At 43.1% G+C, this 23,513-nt stretch overlaps 1 protein-coding gene across 1 annotated transcript in view; it reads left to right on the plus strand.

Moving 5' to 3' along the window:
• The window catches only part of pitpnc1a (phosphatidylinositol transfer protein cytoplasmic 1a), a 146,835-nt gene that overhangs the window by 32,216 nt on the left and 91,106 nt on the right, over positions 1–23,513 (plus strand). The window contains exons 2-3 of the mRNA XM_048609682.1: positions 1,506–1,654; positions 23,280–23,368. Coding sequence (XP_048465639.1) covers positions 1,506–1,654; positions 23,280–23,368 — 238 coding nt within the window. The remainder of the gene's footprint in view (positions 1–1,505; positions 1,655–23,279; positions 23,369–23,513) is intronic.

Consider the following 23,513-nt stretch of genomic DNA (forward strand, 5'->3'; position numbering starts at 1 on the left):
ACCTAGGTACCTTTGTACCTAAGATGGCGCTGTGAGTGGCAACTGATAAACTTTACACTGTACTCACGGGATTACATGTGACAATAAAGCTAATTCTAAACCAGAGCACTTGGTGGAAGCCCATGCAGACACTGGGAGAATGTGCAAACTCCACGCAGTCAGTTACCCAATTCTGGATTACGAACCCAGTCAGTCCCTGGTGCTGTGAGGCACCAGCGCTAACCACTGTGGTCACTGTTGTAATGTGCAATGAAAAGGGATCTGTTTTAGGAATCAGGAGCAACCAATTCTACTGATTAATGTTCTAACTTCTGGGGGAATTTACGCTTGGAAAACAACCTGAGACTCATTATGGCACTGATTATTTCATAGAGACATATAGGGGCAGGTATAGTCCATTCAATTCATCAAACCTTCTCTGCTTTCATTTGGGCTTGGCCAGTCATTCGCTCCGGTGCCTTTCTCCCCAAACTATCGCCACGGGCGTTTAGAAATCTCTACTTTTCAATATGTTTACAGACTGTGCTTCCACAGCCCTCTGGAGTAGAGAATTCCAACAATTCACCACCCTTGGTGTAAAAACAAAACAAATTCTCCTCCTTTCGGTCCTGAATGGATTTCCCCTTATTTGAGAAATTGCATTCATGGTCAAAGAATCTTTATTCCTTCATGAGATGTGTGCACTGTTGCCAAGGTCAGTATTTAGTTGATTGTCATTCGTTGATCAGCATTTGAATTTCCCTCCATCATAATGTCAGAGGCTGGGATGTTTATTGGTGATTGCACAATATCCTATTCTGGGGAAAAGACCTTGGCTACAGACAAGGTGAATAGCCAAGGTCATTTCCCCAGGGTGGGGGACTCCAAAACTAGGTGTAAGGTGAGATGGGAAAAGATTTAAAAGGGACCTGAGGGGCAACATTTTCATGCAAAGGGTGGTAATGTATATGGAATGAGGTCACCCCCAGCTGTTCTGGTGCAGAGTGGCTCACTTACCCATTTCAGAGTTAACAGTCTGGTGTCACATATTGTCTAGACCAGGCAAGGACAGCAGATTTCCTTCCTTAAAGGGCATGACTATACCAGACAGGTTTTTGCTCTGTAGTTGATGGTAGTTTACAGCCCCTGTTACTGAGACTAGCTTTATCTTCCAGATTATTAATTAAATGTGAATGGTAGAATTTAAACCTGTGCCCCTCAAGCAATAACCTGACCTTCTGAAATACGAATCCAATGACATTACCCCTCTGCCACCATGACACGTCACAGGGATGCAAGAGGTCATTCAGCCCACTGAGTTGTCGCATCAGCTTTCTGAAAGAGGTTTCTATTTCCCCAATTACCTTTTTGTTTCAAAAAATTTAAATACTTGTCAAAGCTACTAACCAACTCCATTCTGTTTCCCATCACTGTTTCTGGCTGGCTATTGTGGCTGAGTCAGAGAAAGATCGAGCGGTTCGATACTGAAATGATTGTTTTTTTTTTCCCCTCTTTTCTGGTTACAGTACAGGATAGGACAACTGTACACCATCAGCAAGCACAGTCACGAGCAGAGCGACAAAGGCGAGGGCGTGGAGGTGGTTAAGAACGAACCCCACGAGGACCCTGTACATGGAAACGGGCAGTTCACGGAGAAGAGGGTTCATTTGTCCAGGTAAGCTGTGCGCCGCCAGCAAGCGGGAGTGGCTATTCATTGGGAGGAACCTTCCTGAGGTTTAACAAACAGAAGCTCCACCAGAAACACCGGAAGGTTAATAAACTGGGAAATGGAGGATTTGCACTGCTCCCTGAGACAGCCGTAATGCAGTGCACAGTTTGATCTCATGTGGTTGGAATGAATGATAAAATTGGTTATAGAGAGGATAGACACTTTTAAAAGGGATAGAAGGACTGAGATTTATTTATTTCCAGAGTTCACCTGTGAATTTCCCTCCTTCGTAAGGTCAGAGGTTGGGGTGTTCATTGATGATTGCACAATATCCTACCCTGGGGAAAAGACCTTAGCTGTAGATAAGGTGAATAGCCCAGGTCTTTTCCCCAGGGTAGGGGAGTCCAAAACTTCAGGGCATAGGTTTAAGGTGAGAGGGGAAAGATTTAAAAGGGATCTGAGGGGCAGTGTTTTCATGCGGAGGGTGGAATGAGCTGCCAGAGGAAGTGGTGGAGAATAGTACAATTACAACATTTAAAAGACATATAGACAGGTGTGTGGATTGGAAAGGTTTAGAGGGACATGGGCCAAACACAGGTAAGTAGGACTAGTTCAGCTTGTTGGCATGGATAAGTTGGGCTGAAGGGCCTATTTCTGTGCCGTCTGAATCTGTGACTCTATGAATAAGTAAGTAGACTACAATTTTGGTCAGAGAGCGATGGAAGTACTCCCACATGGCTTGCTGCAGTCTTGCCTCCTCTTTGAAATTCCGCACGCACTTGCATGGAACTGAAGGGAATTGGAAGCCTGCTTAACTTTTTTTATTTTCTCTTCAGTGTTTGCGAATTGGCAAACGGCAGAGTTTTGTGATCAGGGTGTGTTGTAAAGTTGTGGAACTCAATTCCAACCATTTCTGGCGCCAAAGATTAACATGTGTGCCAGATGTTCAGCCCTTTTCAGGAAAGCAGCCTCCTGTTTTATCTGGTTTTTAAAACAAAAGAAAACTATCTCTGCTGCACACATTTCTCCTTCCGTCCAGTTCAAACCAATGCATGTCACACTTTAACCCATGTGTGGCTGCCAGACCTTAATCCTACCTTTAAACCCTGCCAGAAAATATTTGGAATTCTCAATCTCATTTGCCCTTATTGAAGATTCATTCTTTCTTCAAAGTTATCTGTAACTCAAACTTTGAGACAAGGAGCAAGGCATCCAGAGATACAAAACCAAACTCCATTGATGTGCTGTTCCATCTTCCGAGCAGATAGGATTTTGAGCTTGCTTCAGAATGATTCATACAATCTAATCTTCCAGATTTTAACAGTTACATTGATTGTGGGAGAAATGTGCCGAGGGAAAACTCATCAGTCATTGAGAGGAAAAGGAACATCCTCCTGTTCCTAATTCCCTCTCCCTTCCCTTTGTCAGTTCCAATCGCCTCGTCAATAATCTGCCCCCGTTTTTGCCTCCTCTACACAGGAATCCTTTCGACACATTGGTCAATCTGTGTATAAGAAGCTTTTGATGTCTGTACCCAGCCTGAGCCTGCTGTGTCTGCATCTTTGACTCAGACTTAGTTTTGAGAATTTTTCTGATCCTGCATTTTTCATACATTTTTGGCCTCGTGTACTCTTATACAATATTATCTTTCAGTTGCCACCTTCCGAACTTACAAAGCCCAGGCTTTCTGGACATATGAACACTAGGGTCACTCTGTCTGAATAGCCTCCAGTATGACTCCATGACCAGTCATGAACACACTAATCCAAAGGATGTATGCTGCATGTTTGACAGTTAAGTCCATATTAGCAGCATACTCAGTAAAAACCGAAAGAATTGTGGATGCTGTAAATCAGAAGCAAAGATAGAAATTGCTGGAAAAGCTCAGCAGGTCTGTCAGCATCTGTGGACAGAAATCAGAGTTCACCTTTTGGGTCAAGTTCTAAGGGTCACATGACCCAAAATGTTTTTCTTAAAATATACAATCCCTACAGTGCAGAAGCAGGCTATTTGAGTCCACACTGATGCCCCCCCACCCAGGCCCAACTCCTATTGCCCTGCAAATGAGCCACCTTGCCTGTACACAATTGTCAATTTAGCATGGCCAATCCACCTAATCTGCACATCTTTGGACTGTGGGAGCACACCCTCACAGAGGCAGGGAGAACATACAAACTCCACACAAACTGTCACCCAAGGCTGGGATTGAACCCAGGTCCCTGGTGGTGTGAGGTAGCAGTGCTAACCACTGAGCCACCATGCCTCTGCTATTAAATCTGATTTCTCTCCACAGAGATGCTGCTACACCTGCTGATCTTCTCCAGCAACTTCTGTTCTCGTTAGCAGCATACTCAGATCTTTTCCACAATTGACTTGTCTACATTCAAAGCTTTCAGCCAGATAGAGTGATGTGTTTGGGCAGGAGAGATGAGGTTCAAAGGCCTACAAAAGTGTAAGGGAATGAAAAGTGAAACAGTGCACGTAACGGGAAAAAGGTGGATTAAGACATAGAGCCATATATCTCTGTGAAGCCTGATATTACAACCCAGCATTGAGATTGATCCACTTTCTGAAAAGGGGACTCTGGAAGACAGCCAGGCCGCTTGGCTAGCATGCCACTCACCTTTGCTGGCCCAGTGAGGCCACAAAATTTCTTGCAGAAGGAAAGGGCCCTTGATTAAAAGTGTGATGCCCTTGACTGCCTCTGCCAGCTCCTTCTCTGCTTTTTTTTTACTTATTCACTTGTGAGACGTGGGCGCCGCCGACTGGGCCAGCATTTAGTACCTGTCCCTAGTTGCCCCTTGAGACGGTGGTGGTGAGCTGCCTTCTTGAACTGCCATAGACTGTGTGCTGTAGGTAAACCCACAATGTCCTCAGGGAGGGAATTCCAGGATTGTGACTCAGCAATAGTGAAGGAACAGCAATATGTTTCCAGGTCAGGATGGTGAATAGCTTGGAGAGGAACGTGCAGGAGGTGGTGTTCTCATGTATCTGCTGCCCTAGTCCTTCCAGGTGGAAGTAGTCATGGGTTTGGAAGAACCTGTCTAAGGATCTTCGGCAAATTTCTGCAGTTCATCTTGTAGATAGTACACACCGCTGCTACTGAGCGTTGGTGGTGGAGAGAGTGGATATTTGTGGATGTGATGGCAGTCAATTGGGCAGCTTTGTCCTGGATGGTGTCCATCTTCTTGAATGTTGTTGGATCTGCACCCATCCAGGCAAGTGGGGAGTATTCCATCACACTCCTGACTTGTGCCTTGTAGATGGTGGACAGGCTTTGGGGAGTCAGGAGGTGAGTTGCACACAGCAGCATTCCTAGTATTTGACCTGCTCGTGTAGCCACTGTGTTTATGCGGTAAGTCTAGTTCCGTTTCTGATCTATGGTAACCCCCAGGATATTGATAATGGGGGATACAGTGATGGTAACACCATCAAGGGGCAGTGGTTAGATTGTCTCCTAGTGGAGATGGTCATTGCCTAGCATTTGTGTGGTGCAACGTTACCGTTGCCTCTTCGACTGAGAATTGCCTTCTTTCAGACAACAGCACTTCCATTTAGTGACCCACCCAGTTCCTTTGCCCCTTTGGACATGTGGAAACCTCCTGATTGGTGCCTCCACTCCTCGAACCAAGGCCACCCACCTTCGTCCCATGCCATACCTCCCCCTCTTACCCCCAGTTCAGGCTCTCCTGGTGGAACTGGGAGCCAGTGATGTAGTTGCTAGGCCCAAGGTAATGGAAAGCTGTAGAATTAAGGCCCTGGTACCTCAGTGGCCTTAGCCAGAGGCCTCGCCCTATCGACGCCTGAGTTTCACAAGCTGCTTTCTGTGTGGAGATCACCTCCACCAATCCTGGACCTTCACTTTAATAAAGCCCTGCAGTTTGCACAGTTACTCCTTCCAGCAAGCAGTTTCAGGTGAACTATTTAGTGGTCTACAGTCATTTCATGCTGTCCTGCTCTACTGAGCATCAGTACACAATAGATGACAGAAGGCTGGAAAGTACCAATCACACTCACCAGATGGATTGGCAGTTCTGCTGCCACCTCAATGACTATGAGCCGCAGTCAGGGCTGACCGACAGGGCCATGCAGGGTTTGAAGGCGCTGCTGTTTGAGAAGCTGAGAACCACGTCCTGCTTCCTGTCTGTAACTGACCTGCTCTGGTCTGCTGGTAGAGTTTGCTTGATTAATTGTGCGTATGTTCAGAGGAGGCGACGGCTTTGTGGTATTATCACTGGATTGTTAATCCAAAGACCCAGGTCATGCTCTGCGGACCCAGTTTTGAATCCCACCAATACAGATGGTAGAATTTGAACCCGGTTTTTAAAAAAAATTCTGCATTTAGGAGTGTAACAAATCCACTGTCAAAAACCCATCTGGTCACTAGTATCCTTTAGGGAAGGAAACTGCCATCCTTACCTGGTCTGGCCTACATGTGACTCCAGACCCACAGCAATGTGGTTGAAGCTTAACTGCCCTCAGGACAATTAGGGATGGGCAATAAATGCTGGGGCTGGCCAGTGATGCCTACATTCTGTGAATGAATTTAAAAAATATAATGTCCTGTCAGTGGTATTTCTTAAACCAGTAAAAGGGCAAAGGCATCCATTAAGAATTAAAGAGTCATAAAATGGTTACAGTATAGGAAGACACCATTTTGGCCCATTGGCCAATGCTGGCTCTCCACAAGGACACCAGATCGGTGAACAAACATCATGGTGTGAGAGCAGTGCCCACTAATGGTCAAGTATTGGCTGGGAGCACAGGCATGATTCAAGTGAGAAAAATTACTCATGTATTTAAAATTTATTTTATAAAGTGAGGACCAATGAAGGAATCTGGGAATGGGGGTACCATAGATTACAATACTGAAAGAGGACATTTGACCCATCGTCTCCATCCCACCTCTCCGCAAGAATAATTCAAGCTAGCCTTACTCCCCTGACCTTCTTACATAACTGTGTCATCAGATAATGACCCAACTCCCTTACTTGCATCTGTCCCCAACCACACTTTCAGGCAATGCATTCCAAACTCCACGTGTTGCCATTGTTTGTCTGGCCATTCATCTTGAGTCAGTGTCTTTTAACGGGAAGAATTTGTACCACAGGTAGTTCTGCTATAACGCGTGTTTCATTAACGTGAATTGGCTGTAACACAATTGATGAGTGGTGGACGCTGTTTGGACAACGTGAACTTTCTGCTCTACAGGTATAGCAATTTTCCATAGTGATTTCCCTATCATGCAGTTTTCTATAATGTGAGGTCACACAAGAACGCAACTACCGCATTACAGGAGAACTACCTGTATCTGTTCTTCACCAAATTTCCTCTCAACACCTTTTGTTTTCTCCAAGAATAATGCCAGCTTTTCCAATCTATCCACGTAACTAAAGACTGTCTTCTCTGAATCCATTCTCATGAATCTTTTCTGCACTCTCGCTGATGTTTTCACATTCTTCCGAAACTATGGTGCCTAAGATTAGACACAATACTCCAGTTCAGACCAAACCAGTGTATTGTGAAGGTTCACCACAGCATCTTTCAGTCTCCTGTTGTCTTTGGTTAGTTTTTGACACTGTCATTTTTGGAGACAGTCATTTTCTTATTCTTGTATTGCAACTTGTGCTTGGCTTTCCATTTGTACTTAGTGCTGTAACATTGAGAAACCTCGACAGATTTCCTTTCAGGTGTCAACATGATATTGATCGAACAGTGTGACATATGGTATATTGCAGCAATGACTGAACATTGTGTCAATAGTGGGGGTGATGGGGATTGGAACAAAAGGTTTGTAAGATTTGTGTTTCACCAGCTGTTCCCAATGCATTGTGATAATTATTTTATCACTTTGAATAGCTGACTGGAAAACTGATGTTCAGGCGATTTGATCAAATTCATTTGGTCTGAATGATAATCTTTCTTAGACCTTCAGAAACTCCGTTCTGCTACCAAAGACTGTTTAACTCTGAACAGAAGTTGCTGGAAAAGCTCAGCAGGTCTGGCAGCATCTGTGAAGAAAATATCAGAGTTAACGTTTCACGTCCGCTGAGTTCTGAGGAAGGGTCATCGGACCCGAAGGGTTAACTCTGAATTTTTCTTCACAGATGCTGCCAGACCTGCTGAGCTTTTCCAGCAACTTTCTGTTTTTGATTTACAGCATCCGCAGTTCTTTCAGTTTTTATGAACTCTAGACAGGACTGCATACACTTTTTCTTAAGTTTTGAAAATTGCAGGGTAAAACACACTGAATAAAAGTTTTTAAACTAGAGGTGTACTGTCTTATATCTCAAATAACATTGTGAGCTATGAACCTATTACTGCCTTTTAATGGCTAAAGTAACAGTCCAGTGTGATGAAATGGCGTTGGTTTCATGTTTTTCTCAACTTGAACTCCTCCAGCAGGAAAACCTGGGTGCATTTTAATCAGTGATCTGCTTTTACTCCACAGCCTGTTTTATATTCTCCGTTTGTGACACTCGATGAGTGTGAATTGCTGAGGGATTTTCATCCTCTTCCCTTTGCTTGTCAGTGACCTAAGGTTTTTGGTTAACTTTTTCCTAGGGTGAAGGTAGCTATTACAAGGGGGCACAGTTTTAAAGTGAGTGGAGGTAGATGTAGGGGAGACGTTAGAGGTAGGTTCTTTACTCAGAAAGTGGTCGGGGCGTGGAATGCGTTGCCGGAGAGGGTAGTGGAGTTGGCCTCATTAGGGGCATTTAAGCGGCTATTAGACAGGCATATGGATGATAGTATAAGGTAGGGGTGGAGGTTAGATAGACCTTAGGATTAGGGTAAAAGTTCGGCACAACATCGTGGGCCGAGGGCCTGTACTGTGCTGTACTGTTCTATGTTCTATGTTCTAACTATGGAATAGTGCATGTGTCAAGAACTGCACTGTATTGTGCATTGGTCAAATGAAACTAAAGAAATCTGAAAACTGCAAGGGTCCAGATTATAAGAAAAAAAATGTAAAGACAATGGAAGACCTGCAAAAACAGTTTACCAGAACAGTGAAAACAGGAACAATGGAACAGGCTGGAGTTGTCTTTCTTTTCTCTCGAATAGAGTAGACTGATGTATTTCCTGATGGAAGTCTTTAAAATTTTGCAGGTTTGATAGGGTAAATGCAGAGATGTTTCCACTTGTAAAGGACTAAATATGACGGTCTCTCATAATCGTGTGGAGAATTTGGGAGAAATGTTTTCACACGGTGAGCGAATGAGGAATGAGCTACCGCAAGGAAAGGTTGAAGCAAATAGCATAGATACATTTTAGAGAAAGTTAGATAAATATTGGCTGTTGGAGGTCATGAAGGGTGTGCAGAAAAGAACAGTGGAGTTTGCTGATAGGATAGAAGGAGTGTGTACAGAATGTAAACACCAGCTTAGAACAGTTAAGCTGAATGACTTGTGTCTCTTCTGTAAATTCTGTGCCCCTAATATATTGTCTCTGCTTAGTCCCGTGTTAAAGCATCGCAGACCAATAGTTGAAATAGTCTGCACCAATTGATGCACAAGATGTGAGGATGTCAGTGCCCATTCATTCTTGAAGCCTAGCATTGTCTCTTCAGTGCATTTCAAGGCCTGACCTGTACATGCAAGGGCAGATTCTACTGTCTTTAAGCTACATCTTCCCCTCAGATTTGCTACTTGCATCGGGGTCATATCCTCAAATAATTTCCTTGATCAAAGAGATCCATCTTGAGAAGCCATGTTCCACATCCAATAACAGTCATCGCCATTGTTAGCCCAGCCACAGAACTGGCCCTACAGTGCAGCAATTGTGTTGTTGAAAGTTGGACTAACCTTTCCCTTATTTAGATACCATACCGCTTAGAAAGGAGATGTTCTGTCTGTCCAGCTAGATGCTATCTAGTGCCACTTTGATCTTTGCATCTTTTTATCTCGCCAAAGATCTGTGTGCTGCGTTGCGTGGTGAAATTGTTCGGCGTCTTGCAAAAGTTAGTCATAGTTTTTCCATTACAGTCGTAAAGGTCAAATGACCACATTTAATTGAAGGAGGAAATTATTATTATAATTCTCACAATTTCACGAATGCAACATGATCATAAGGGTTTGGAGAAGCAATGGAGTCTGTGCATTCTGGCCATATTAGTAAATGTAATTGGTGCAGCTTGTTTCAGTCTCACCCTGGTTCTGTTTTGCTACAGTAAAATATACTGAAGGAAGCTCACTTTAGGGCTGACCATAATCTCTCCAGTACTTTAGTTGAGTTATTTCATAGATTGAATATTTTCTCCAGAGTTTCTTGAATCGAGAACTTTGTTGAATTCCTTTCTTGCTTTGACCATGTGTATGAAGGCCAGATCTTGACTTCTTGGTCTCATATGTGCTAATGAGTCAATGGCTGCCTGTTTTTGCATTGGGAAAAAAAGATAGCTGACTGTTTTTGTATAAGACCAAAAGAATTGGGATCAGGACTAGATAATTTGACTCCTCCAGCCTGCTTTACCATTTGATAAGAACATGGCTGATCCTTCACTGCCAATTCAACTTTGCTTTTAATGTACTCAGTGACTGAGCATCTATAGCCCCCTGGGTGAAGAATTCCAACCCTCTGAGTAAGCAAGCTTCTTCTCATTTCAGCCTGAAATAGTTGCCCCTGTAAACCTTCTGGCTGAAGACTGATTCACTGGCGTCTATTTTGCCTTGGCTCACAAAGACTAGATTGGCTCTCAAGAGCGTTAGAAACAGTTGACTTTCAGCAGCGGTAATCTTTTCAGATACATCCTGGCTCTGGTCATGTGACTTATCTGTGCACACAGTAGGTGTTCAGCTACCTATTCAGGCAGTGTCTGTTAATTTGGGATGAATTTTTCTCCACAAAATGTGGCAAGAAAGAAGGTGGCTAAGCATATAACTGGGAGGGATGAGGTTGGAGGGTATGCTGGGGGTGGGATCTGAGGCTTTCACAAGGATATCAATGCAAAGGGCAATTGCGTGTTTATATTGTATGAAGAACATGCTGTTTAGTTGACAAGTGGGATTATGTGGCGAATTGAACAGTTAGATGATGACTGACTGTTAACTACCATATTTTGTTCTAACTTAATCCAGACTGGTTGACTCTAGTCAATATTGCCCTGAGGAATGAACCAGAGAATGGCTGTCACCTATTATTTTGATCAGTTGAAGTAGGCACAATGTGTGGACATCTTCCTCTATCTATGTATTAATGTATGTAGCTCCCAGTTTGCACATATGTGTCATTGGCGAGCCCAACTAACAATCTTAAATTGGTTGTCAGCTTAATTCTTAACACACTCTGGATTGTTTAGCCCATGCTGTCCATTATTGATATAATCATCAATGGCTGCACACTGTCACCATCAAAGTGGTCCTCCCTTGCTCCATTCTAGCTAAAATGCTAGGAGAATGTGATGAGGATGACAAAAAAGTGTGATTCCTAGAGAAGCTTGAGCGTGCCTCCAGGAAGGTTGTAGTCTTTATTCCAATGCATGCTGTGCAGTAAACCTCTGATGCCTAGTAAAGAGCCTGTGCAGGGTTAAATATCAAATTTTACCCATCCATTATTCCATTCCTGCTCTCAGATAGAATCCGAGTGGTGCATTTTCTACAGCAATGCTTCTACCGAGTCGAGTACACTTGCCAGCTAATCTACTTTCTGCTCTCATGTCATATAAATGTTGCATTCCCTTTGTATTGATATTTCTCGGGAATTGTCCTGATAACTGCAAGATGAAAAAGCTCCATCCTTTTCTCAGTAGTCCTCAAGATCTGTACTCCATCACAAGCAAGGTTGTGTATTTTTGTAACACAGGCCTATCACACTGATAAGTTCAGGTGCGAGATTTGAATGTGTGAACAAAAAGAGCAATTTTCTAAATTTTAAATAAAGTGGAAGCCTCTCATTAGATCCTTGCACCACAGCAGAAAGTAACCATTTTCTTGGCTCCCTGCCAATGTTGTTCGAGAAGTGAGAAGCGAATGCAGTTATGGTGTGCACAGCTTCAAGTTTTTGGCTTTTTCTCTGGAAAGCCAGAGCTTCATTCTGACCGGGAATTTGGAGTATGGGTAATCTTTGGGGTGAATCTGACTACATGCATTCCTTTAATTCATTCATTGTTCCAGATTTCTCATTCTATATCTTTCTGCAAAATTCCATTAAACTCTTAACAGGACAAGACAAGATAAACACAGGAAGGATGTTCCTCATGAGTTCAGATCCAGGGGTCATGGTCTAAGGTAGGCCATTTAGGACTGAGCTGAGGAGAGATTTCTTCATCAAAAGAGCAGTGAGCCTGTGGAATCCTTTGCCACAGCAAGCAGTTGAGGTGAAAACTCGAATGTTTTCAAGAAGGAGTTGGGGGTACAGGGATCAAAGGGTTTGGGGAGAAAGTGAAAATAGGATACTGAGTTGGTTGAACAGCCATAATCGTATTGAATGGTGGAGCAGGCTTGAAGGGCCAAATAGCCTCCTCCTGCTCCTATTTTCACTGTTTCCGTATAAAATGAAACACCATTTGTAAATTAACCATTTTGTTCTTTCCGAAACTAATAGTCTCTCCCTGTTGAAGTAAGTTAAGATGTTTTAAAGTGGTCTACAGCACATCATCATGAGTTCGTACCACGATGATAAGGTCACTGGGATAGTAATCCAATGACCGAAGCTAGCACTCTGGGGACCTGGGTTCAAATCCCACCATCTCAGCTGATGGAATCTAGTGTTGGTATTGGTAACCATGACACTGTCATCCATTGCTTCACTAATGTCCCTTTTAGGGAAGGAAATCTGGTGTCCTTACCTGGACTGGTCTACACGTGACTCCAGACCCACAGCACTCAGAAAGGCCAAACACTTAGTTCACAGAGGCATTCAGGATGGTTAACAAATGCTGGATTTGCCAGTGACACTCTCGCCTTGTGAGAGAATAAAGATAATGTAAAATCCAGCAGCAAGTTTGCAATATTGTACATCCAGTAGCTTTCTAACTCGTGTCTGCCAATACCAATTGTGACACCTCTCATAACCGGCGGATGACTGAAAGTATTTCACAATCAGGATGTACTTCAAAGACATTGCAATGTAGTTTGGAGAGAGCATTAAGTTATTGCTGGTAGCTGTGTTTTACTGGGTGTCTATTTTCAGTAAATTTGTATACGCTTTTTAATATTTCATCATCTCCATGGTGATGGGGATGGTGCAACTAAGGCAATCCCCTGGGGCTTCAATATTTTGGAGGGGGGTGGGAGCCAGCAAAAGACTGTATGAACTATTTATGGAACTATGCAATTAAATAAACAGGCTTCTGCAGTGGGCTTGCAAGGGCTGGATCTACCGATATACATTCACACGAACTGACTTGCAAATAGATTTCCACCGCAGTCTTCCCCGAAATTTCATACTATACTCCTCATTCTGTTTATGCAACAGTTTTGCATGTGTGTAAGCTGCACGCCAGTAAACAATACCGGAAAATGTAATTTAATCCAGCCCAATTTAACTGTGTACATTGTACATGAAGTATACGGTAGCCATTGCAGGAATGCACAGCGTTACATTATATGAGCCATATCACAGATTCTAATGTGGATTACATCTAATCTACATGCTGTGGAAACTGACAGCCATGAGTGTGTCAAACCAGCGCCACCAAGTTCTCATTCTTTGTGTGGAATGAGTCTGCAGTTGCTATTCCTGCCAAGGTATCTGCTGGCAAGGTGTGCCCCACACCTTCACCTTTTGCCTTCCATACACATTCATTGTAGCTCATCTGCAACTGATGGGCATTATTCAGCTGCGCCTGGGGTGAACCTTCTTTTTTCTGTCCTGCACTGTGTCCTCTGACCTTCTCCCATTGTCAGTGTTCATTCCTGTGAATTAATTGGTGGGGTGGTGTGGTGGGTCATTGTTGATTGTCGTAAAAACATTTGACTCACTAATACCCTTTAGGGAAGGAAATCTGCCCTCCTTTCTGTGGTCTGGACTACTATGTGACTTCAGACCCACATCAGTGTTGTTTCCTCCTAATTATCCTCTCAAGTGGCTGAGCAAGCTACTTCATTGTATCAAGCCACTACATAAGTCAGTAAAAGAGATTTAAACCAGATGGGCAACTTCGCATTTTCCTGGGCATCAGAAACAGCAATGGTAATCCCAGCCCCACTGACCCTCTGAAATCTTCCTTAGCAACATCTAGGGACTTGTGCCAATAGTGGGAGAGCTGTCTCACAGACCAGTCAATCTACAACCTGACACAGTAGTACCCATGGAATTACTCCTTACAGGCAGTTTTATCAACATTCACTCCGTCCATTACCAACGCACAGTGGCCGCAATGTACACCATCCACAGGATGATTTGAGGCACTCACCAAGGCTCTTCTGATAGGACCTTTCAATTCCCTGACTTCTACCATCTAGAAGAACAAGGGCAGCAGGTACGTGGGAACACCACCACCTGCAAGTTCCCCTCCAAACCTTTCACTCTCCTGACTTGGAAATATATTGTCATTCCTTCACTTTCTCTGGGTCAAAATCCTGGAACTCCCTCCCTGAGGGCATTGTACTTATTCCCGAGAACTGCAGAGGTTTCAAGAAGGTACCAGCTTCTTGGGGGCAAAGAGGGATGAGCACTGAATGATGGCCTGGTCAACGATCCCCAGATCCTATGAGTGAATGAATAAAAATGCAAGCCGGATCTTGATCTTATCCACCAATCACACTTCAGTTCGTAGCAGAAATCTGTGCTGGGTTATTCTGGGGGATTGCAGTGAATTTTTGTTTCCAAGTGATATTTCTATGATGTGAATATTTGTAATCAAATGTTTGAAATACTCAACTGGTTAGGCAGCATCTTATGAGAGAGAAGTAATTGGCATTTCAGGTTGATGATCCTTCATCAAAATGTTTTCCAGCATTTCTGCTGTTATTTCAGACCACCAACATCACAATTTTGCTTTAGTGTCTTGTTTATTTTGGTTTTCTAACTCTATCTTTGGTTGGACCTTTATTTTTCAATTGTATTTTCGATTGGAACCTTTCCCAGGAGATCTACACACAATGCATTGTCAGTATGAACAGAGCTGTGTTTTGACAGTGTGAGCATTGTGAACCTCAGCAGTGTATCCCTGTCAACACATACTCTGATTTTCACTTATTGAGCTCTCTAGCTAGCGATGTAGCGCCATTATGGTCACTTCCTCAGCAATTGCAGTCGACTTCATCCTGCGAATTATACCACAGGGTGAAATTATATTGAGTCAGATTATACTGCCAGTCGTGATCAGACAGTGCTATCTATGCAGGAAGAGTTTCCTGGTCTGCTAGGGACCTGTTTTAGCTGCAATGTAGGCTTCTCATGTTCAAAAGCTCCACACACCAGTTCTTGGCATCAGCTTTCATGTTAAATAGTGACCAGGAGCTGGATATCCGATAGATCATCTCTGTGATTCGGGACACCAACAGTGGAGATCTAACTGGTTGGTTTGGTCATGATTAGTTAACTCCGTGCTGACTGGCCGAGGGGTCTGAGCTTTTCTGATCTGGGTGGTTGAGTTACATCCCCTACTTTACCATCGAACCACTGCAGGAGCTAAAGTGCCAGGGATCTCGAATCGATTCCAGCCTCAGGCAACTGTCTGTGTGGAGTTTGCACGTTCTGTCCGTGTCTGTGTGGGTTTCCTCCCACAGTCCATAGATGTGCATCTTAGGTGGATTAGCCATGCCAAATTACCCATAGTGACCAGGGACATGCAAGCTCGGTGGGTTAGCCATAGGAAATGTAGGGTTACAGGGATAAAGTGGGTCTGGGTGGGATTTGCTCTTTGAAAGATCAGTGTGGACTCAATGGGCTGAATGGCCTGCTTCCACAGTGTAGGGATTCTATCATTCTAAGCACCTCTATCAGCAATGAAATCATAAAGTGCATTGTTTGACAAAGATTGAAGTGCTGTTCTTTGCAAAAACAAAAAAGGCAGCAATCAAGTAAGTAAGCTAATCTGAGCCCTTAGGACAATTATTTTTCACTCCAGCCAGAGCAGAAAGGCTCTTCAAAGGGACATGTAGCATGCTGAATTGTCCATCATTCTAAATGTTGTAAAGGGCATTGGAAATGTTAGTGGAAAACTGAAATACATACCAAAGAAAAAATTGCATTTATTACACCACTTCGTGATTAAAAATGTCAAGGTTTGGTCTCAGTGTGTGCAAGTTTCTGTCATAGCCGGGTCCAGTACAAGGTGAAGAGGGATGGGAGTGCCCCATTTGCGTTTACCAGCGAATATCGACCACATCATTTCCCCCCCTACACCATTCTCTCAACATTTCTGAGCACAGGGATTGACCCTCCTCTACTTCGCTCTAATTCAGTAAATCCTCTATTGGGATACTGATCCTTAACGGGGGCACCTAGGGTTGCTGTGGGAGATCATTGAAAGGGGCATGAAAGAATTGTATTTGTGAACCATTTTCTTGAATTCTTTTGCTTGCCATCTATGGAATAGAATTTGGGACGGCTTAGTGGCACAGTGGTTAGCACTGCTGCCTCATGGATCCAAGTTCGATTCCAGCCTCGGATGACTGTCTATGTGGAGTTTGCATATTCTCCCCTCGTCTCCTTGGGACTCCTCCTGGTGCTCTGGTTTCCTCCCGCAGCCCAAAGATGTACGGGTTTATGTGGATTGGCCGTGCTAAATTGCCCGTAGTGTCCAGGGATGTGTGGGCTGGCTGGATTTGCCATGGAAAAATGCAGGGTTACAAGGATAGGGTACGGGGATGTGTCTGGATGGGACACTGTTCACAGGGTTGGTGTGGACTCATTGGGCTGAATGGCCCGCTTCCACACTGTAGGGATTCTATGATTTACAAAAGATATTGAATGTGGGAAGGGTGCTGTCAAACTGATGGAATGATTCTTGACTGTCAAACCATGAAAAGTCTGATCACCTTCTGATTGGTGTAAGATGGCCATGTTGCTTGAGCCTGCCTATGTTGGATTGCTGATGATGGGCATTGGGTCGGAGAGGGGGCTGGATGCAGATCATTTGGAGGCAGTGGGTAATGTGAAGTTGGGTAGAATTGGCAACATTCCCATTTGGGGAGAAGAGTATCCCTTCTAACCTTCTGCATCTTTAACTGGACAAACATTAACATTCTGAAATACTTCAGTGCATTATGAAGTTCTAATTGGTTTTGGCAAGATGCTTCCTACACATTTTTCAAATGCAAACTCTTTGTATCAGTGAATTTTGGTGTGTTATCAACCTGTTACAGTCACCACAGAATTGAATTGCTGACACCGGTCCTTTCTGATTAAGGAATCACAGCCATCCATCACTGTGAAGCAAAACGTATTTAATAACTCCCTTGATCTAATCTGAGCAGATATTTCCGTTCTTCAATGCAGATTTAATAATTAATAATGTCGCACCCTGGTTTTCTTTCTTTCTAAAGAAGCACAGACCTCTATATTTAAAATTCTGTCCTTTATTAAGGCTTGAAGATCCAGCTAGGTGAAAGATGACAAGGAATGGATTGCATAAACATTCATTGGTGACATGTGCAATTGGTTTCTTCATTAAGCAGACATTAATCTCTGCAGCTAAATATAGAAGTGTTGAAGCCCATTATCCAATTATTTTTGTCTTGCATTTCCCCAGTGCGGTTTTCCAATTTAAAATCCGAGGCTGCTATTTCTGGAACCACATTATTCAAAGCTGCCTTGGAACCTCGTACTGGGAGCTGACAATATTTTGCATGATGTTAATAAATTGCCTGCTGCCGCCATATTTGTCAGAATTGTTTTGGTAGCAATTTGACAAGATGCTCCGGTCCTGCTTGTATTATCGGGCCTCATATTAGCATTTTGGGGTCAGACATCATTATTTGCTAAACTGGAGTCAAGATTGCTGTGCTAATACATCATGCGGAATTCGCAAGCGAGTCCAGCTCTGAACAATAAAGAACCACAGAAGATTTAATTTTATTCACAGAGCGTTTATTGAATGAAAATGTCCCAAGTCAGGCAGGAGCATTAATAAACATTTCCATCTCGTAAATGTTGTAGGGACTCTGACCTCCATTTGATCCAGGCAACTTGCTGGAGCTGACCTGCGGAATAAATGCATCTATATAGAAAATTCTATTTACAGATTGCTTATAAATTAATCATATGCAACTCCAGCCATGGAAAAGGCTAGTAGCAACCAACTTGGTTTAAATTTGCAGTGACTTTCCTTTGCTGACTTTGTTGTTAAAACTTTGGCTTGAAAACATGACCACCTGTAGCACTCAGATGTTGGTCAGGGAGCATGATGAACCCAGAGTTAGAAGGCTGTGAGTTCAAGTCCCATTCCAGAGAGTACAAGACTGGGCTTGGTACAAGTGAGGGTGTGCTACAGTGTCAGGAGGTGCTACCTTCAAGATGAGAAGTTAAACTGGGTCCCTGTCCACCTTCTCAGATGGATGTAAAAGGTGCTATAGCACCATTTTGAAGATGAGCAAGGGAGCACTATCCCTCAATCAACACCACTAACACACATTATCTTGATGCTGCTTGTGGGACATTGTGATGTTCTTATGGGCACTACATGAATGCAGGATCTTTGTTTGAATCCTGTGGCACGTATGATTTGGGAAGACAACGGCCTAGTGGTATTATCGCTGGATGTTAATCCCGAGATCCAGGTAAGGTTCTGGGAACCAGAGTTCAAATCCCATCACAGCAGAACGTGGTATTTGAATTCGATAAAATATATTCTGAAATTAAGAGTAATGATGACCACCATTCCATTGTTGATTGTTGGAAAAAACCCATCTGGTTCACTAATATCCTTTAGGGAACTAAACTGCCATCCTGACCTGGTCTGGTGTACACATGATGCTAGACTCACAGCAATGAGGTTAACTCTTAACTGCCCTCTGGGCAATTAGAGATGGGCAATAAGTGGTGGCCTGGTCAGCGACACCCTCATACTGTGAAAGAATAAGAAAAAATTAAGGTTTAATCTGTTGAGAAGAGAAATGACCCGATATTAATGGTCAGATTTAAGGGACTGTGAAATGGCACTGCCTATTTCGAGACCATACGACTTATGAGCAGAAGTAGGCCATTCAGCCATAGAGTCTGCTATGGCATTTGATGACTTCACGGCTGATCTGATAATCCTCAACTCCACTTCCCTGCCTTTTCCCCATAAGTTTTGATTTTGTTACTGATTGGAAATCTGTCTCTCTCGGCCTAAATGCTCAGTCTCTGTAGCCCTCTGCAATAAACAGTTTCACAGATTCACTAGCCTCTGAGTAAATCCTCCTTATCTCTGTTTTTGATGTGTGACCCCTTATTCTGAGATGATGCCCTCTAGGGTTAGATTCACCCAAATGGGAAAATATCCTTTCCACATCTGTGCCTTACCTCACATTTAAAGAACGGCGTATATGGTGTCAAATTTTCAGTTGTCTGTGCATTAAACATCAGGGAAAGTCCTGAGTAAAAAAAAATGAAGTCAATTGAGATAACGAGGTGTAGAGCTGTATGAACACAGCAGGCTGAGCAGGAAAGCTGACGTTTCGGGTCTAGACCCTTCTTCATGAAGTCAATTGACTTCTGTTAGCCACCTTAACAGATGACCTTAAGTGAAATTTGCATATTGATTAGCCAAATAGCTGGGGAACTGTGTCCACAGACTGAGAGGGGAAAAGTAAGTGATGCTGTACACAACATAGTTCTGGTCACCCTGTTATAGGAAGGATATTATTAAGCTGGAGAGGGTTCAGAAGTGATTTACCAGGATGTTGCCAGATATGGAAGATTTTGAGTTATAGCGAGGCTGAATAGGCTGGGGCTTTTTTCACAGGAGCGTAGGAGGTTGAGGAGTGACCCTATAGAGGTTTATAAAATCATGAGAGGTATGGATAAGAGTTACTGGGTAGGTGTTTTTTCCCTAGGATTGGGGATTTCAAAACTAGAGGGCATATTTTTAGGGTGAGAGGAGAATGATTTAAAAAGGACATGAGGGGCAACTTTTTTTACACAGGGGATGGTTCGCTCGTGCAGCGAGCTTCCAGAGGAAGTGGTGGATATAAGCACAGTTACAATGTTTGAAAGACATTTGGATAAGTTCATGATTAAGTTCATGGTTTGAAGGGATATGGGACCATAGCAGGCAAGTGGGACTAATTTAGTTTGGGATTAGGGTCAGCGTGGACTGGTTGGACTGCAGGATCTGTTTCCGTGCTGTATGACTCTATTACAGGAGTAACTGGGACACATTTCTTCCTTGGCTTGAGTTTATACAGTGGAGCAGGATGGAGTATCGTTTGGGATACAGAGACTGTGACTTTGTATCAGAAACTGGCTTGCTGTCAGTTGCAATCTTGAAAGTTTATGTAACCACATTTTATAACTCAGTGTGCTCTGAACATTGAATTATGCCTTTTCAGTGAAATAGATTCTTGCAGAGTACACCACATAATTGATTATGAAATGTGTGTCAAAAAGGCAGCCAGCTGAATACACAAAGTCCCATTTTATCACTGAATGAGTCCCTTGCTTATACCCTGTGAAAGCAGCATTGTATAGAATTGCCTTGTTATTCCTATACTTTATCGTGGCTGTATTTCCGTCATCTGAAAGCCAAACGTCACAAACTAGGATTGTTGTTCTTGACAGATCCTGCTGCATTGCTGCATCTCCAGCATTCCAGACCTCTGCTTCTGAAATGTCTGTTTGCTTTTTGTTTGCTGTCATTGTTTTCTCGGTCTCCCTATTAAAGTTGCAACTGAGGATTGCCAGTCACGTGTTCCTGTTCAAGTTCCTCCATCAGTACCACTATGTTTTCACCACTACCTAGTAAGAGCCGGAGGGTGTTCACTCCCCCTCTCATTAGAAACATAGAAAATAGGAGCAGGAGTAGGCCATTCAGCCCTTCGAGCCTGTTCTGCCATTCGGTATGATCATGGCTGATCGTCCAACTCAGTACCCTCTCCCACTTTCTCCCCAAACCTTTTGATCCCTTTAACATTTAGGATCTGTTTCTGTCCTATCTGACATGTTGACTATATAACCCTATAATTATACCTAACGAAAACAATCAATGTTTTGGCTTTGAGGCAGAGAATTCCACAGGCTCACCGCTCCCTGGATGAAGAAATTTGTCCATATCTCAGTCCTATATGGCCTACTCCATATCCTTAGACTGTGACGTCGGGGCATATCTGTCTCAACACGTCTCCACAGTGGGATTGCTGTGGTCAGGATCTCAGCAACAAGAGGGTTTGTAAGGATACCAATCAATCTGCCATCACTCTGGGGCTATTTGTTACTGTCGTACTGTGAATCGAGACCGAAACTTATGGTCTCTATCTCTTGGCCAGAAGCTCAGCGTTCAAGCCTCAGTGCTTATTGGTCTTGAGTAGGGCATTCCTGATGCAGTTCAAATAAATTTACTGTTCCCCAAAGACTTAAAAAAAGTGTTTACATGTGCATATACACTTAACATTGAAGAATAGCCTAAATAGGGGAAATGACTAGTTAAAAAATATAAAGGGAATCTTGCATTAATATTTTCTGTTTGAGGCTGAGAAGAATGAATCCAAGGCTAATGTTTTAAACTTAAATGCGGGCAATTGTGAGGATATAAAGACAGAGCTGGCTAACGTAATATGTAAAAAAGATAAAATATGTAAAGGGATAGGTCAGCATAGATACAGAGTCAAACTTTTAAGGAGATGTTTCATAAAATTCAACAAAAATACATTCCAGTGAGAAACACCGCTTCTAGGGGAAGCACACATCATCAGTGACTATCTATGAATTTTAAAGATCATGTCAAAATGAATGATTAAGAGTACGAATCACCAAAGATTAGTAACATATCAGAATATAAAAAACAGATTTTTCAACATACATTTAAATAGGAAAGCAGTAGTAAAGTGAGCGTTGGTCCTCTAGAGGGTCCAGGAAATTAATGGAAAACAGGGAAATGGAAATGGGGATGAATAGAACAGAGGGATTCCTGGATATTTATAGCACAGAAGGAGGCCATTCAGCCCATATTGGCCATACTAGTAAACCCCAATCTGATTGTGTTTTCCAGCTCTTGGCCCATTGCCCTGCAGGCTATGGTAATGCAAGTGAATGTTTAGATACTACTTAAAAGTTATGAATGTTTCTGACTCAACGTCCTTTCAGGCAGTGAGTTCCAGACTCCCAGTACCCTCTGGGTGAAAAACAATGCTGTTTAAATCTGTGCCCCTTGGTAATTGACCACTATACTAATGGAAAATATACTTTCCTATAAACCCTTTTCTATGCCTGTCATAATCTTACATACCTCTATCAGGTCCCTTCTCAACCACAGCCTATACAATCTCTCTTCCTAGCTCAGACCCCGTCAACCAGGCAGCATCCTGGTAAATCTCCTCTACACCCTCTCTAATACAATCGTATCTTCCTATAATGTGGTGACCAGAACTGCATATACTAAAAAACAAAAAAAACTGCTGATGCCATTAATCAGAAATGATAACGAAAATTGCTGGAAAAGCTCAGCAGGTCTGGCAGCATCTGTAGAGAGAAATCAGTGTTAATATTCCGGGTTGAATGACCCTTCCTTGGAACTGATGGTAGCTAGGAAAATGTCAGTATATATTTAGAAGAAAAGGTTGCGGGGGGGACGTTGGGGGAGAGGTAAGGAGTAAACGATAGAAAGGGATAGAGCCCAAAGAGAGAAGAACAGTTGGACTAAGGACTGGATAACAATCTGGCTAGGAGGGTGAATAGCTATTAATGGGGACTGTTAGTGACAAACAATGGGTTGGTAGCACACTATGTGTTAACAAGGCCTGATTAGTTGGGATAAGGACATGGGAGAGCTCAGGCCCTAAAATTATTAAACCCAATATTGACTCCAGAAGGCTGCAGGGTCCCCAAGCGGAAAATGAGGTGTTATTCTTCCAGCTTGCGCTAAGCTTTGCTGGAACACAGCAGCAAGCCAGAGACAGAGATGTTGGCCAGGAAACAGGGTGCTGTGTTAGAGTGACTGGCAACTGGAAGCTCAGCATACTGCATATGGTACTCGAGTTGTGGTCTAACCAGGGTAGCTGCTGAGATAGTGCGATATAGATTTTAATCTTCCAAAATTCCCTAGATTCTCAAAAGGTACAGTCAGATTGGAAAATTGCAAATACAATTTCTGAATTCCACAAAGGAGTGAGACAGAAAGCAGGAAACTGTAGGTACATTAGTCTAACACCTGTCATAGGGAAAATGCTGGAATCTATTATTAAGGAGCTTAAAGTGGGGCACTTAGAGAATCTGAATGCAATCAGGCAAAGTCTTTGTGGTTTTCTGAAAGGAAAATCATGTTTGACTAATTTATTAGGGCACTTTTGTGGAAATAACAAGTAAGGCAAATGTAACATGAGCAGACAAGGAGCTGAGGACCTGTCCTCAGGCAGTGCACGCAACATGATGTCTAATAACTTGGGATATGTTACATCTTGATTGGGATTCAGAGATCTATGGTTGTTAATTCAACAGCACAAGAATACATATAAGCTCAGCCTATCTTAGCTATTGCACGTCCGTCATGCTCAGTGTGGGGTTCTCTCACTAACAATACTGTTTCTACTTTCCTCTTCCTTTGCAGCAAACTCCCTAGCTGGGCTAGGGCCGTGGTACCCCGAATATTTTATATCACAGAAAAGGCCTGGAATTACTATCCTTATACCATCACAGGTAAGAAGACTTTCCAACTATAGTAGGAACTGTAGATGCTGGAGAATCTGAGATAACAAGGTGTAGAGCTGGATGAACACAGCAGGCCAAGCAGCATCAGAGAAGCAGGAAAACTGATGTTTCGGGCCTAGACCCTTCTTCAGAA

This window comes from Rhincodon typus, chromosome 21, assembly GCF_021869965.1.
Source record: "Rhincodon typus isolate 14 chromosome 21, sRhiTyp1.1, whole genome shotgun sequence".
NCBI lineage: Eukaryota > Metazoa > Chordata > Chondrichthyes > Orectolobiformes > Rhincodontidae > Rhincodon > Rhincodon typus.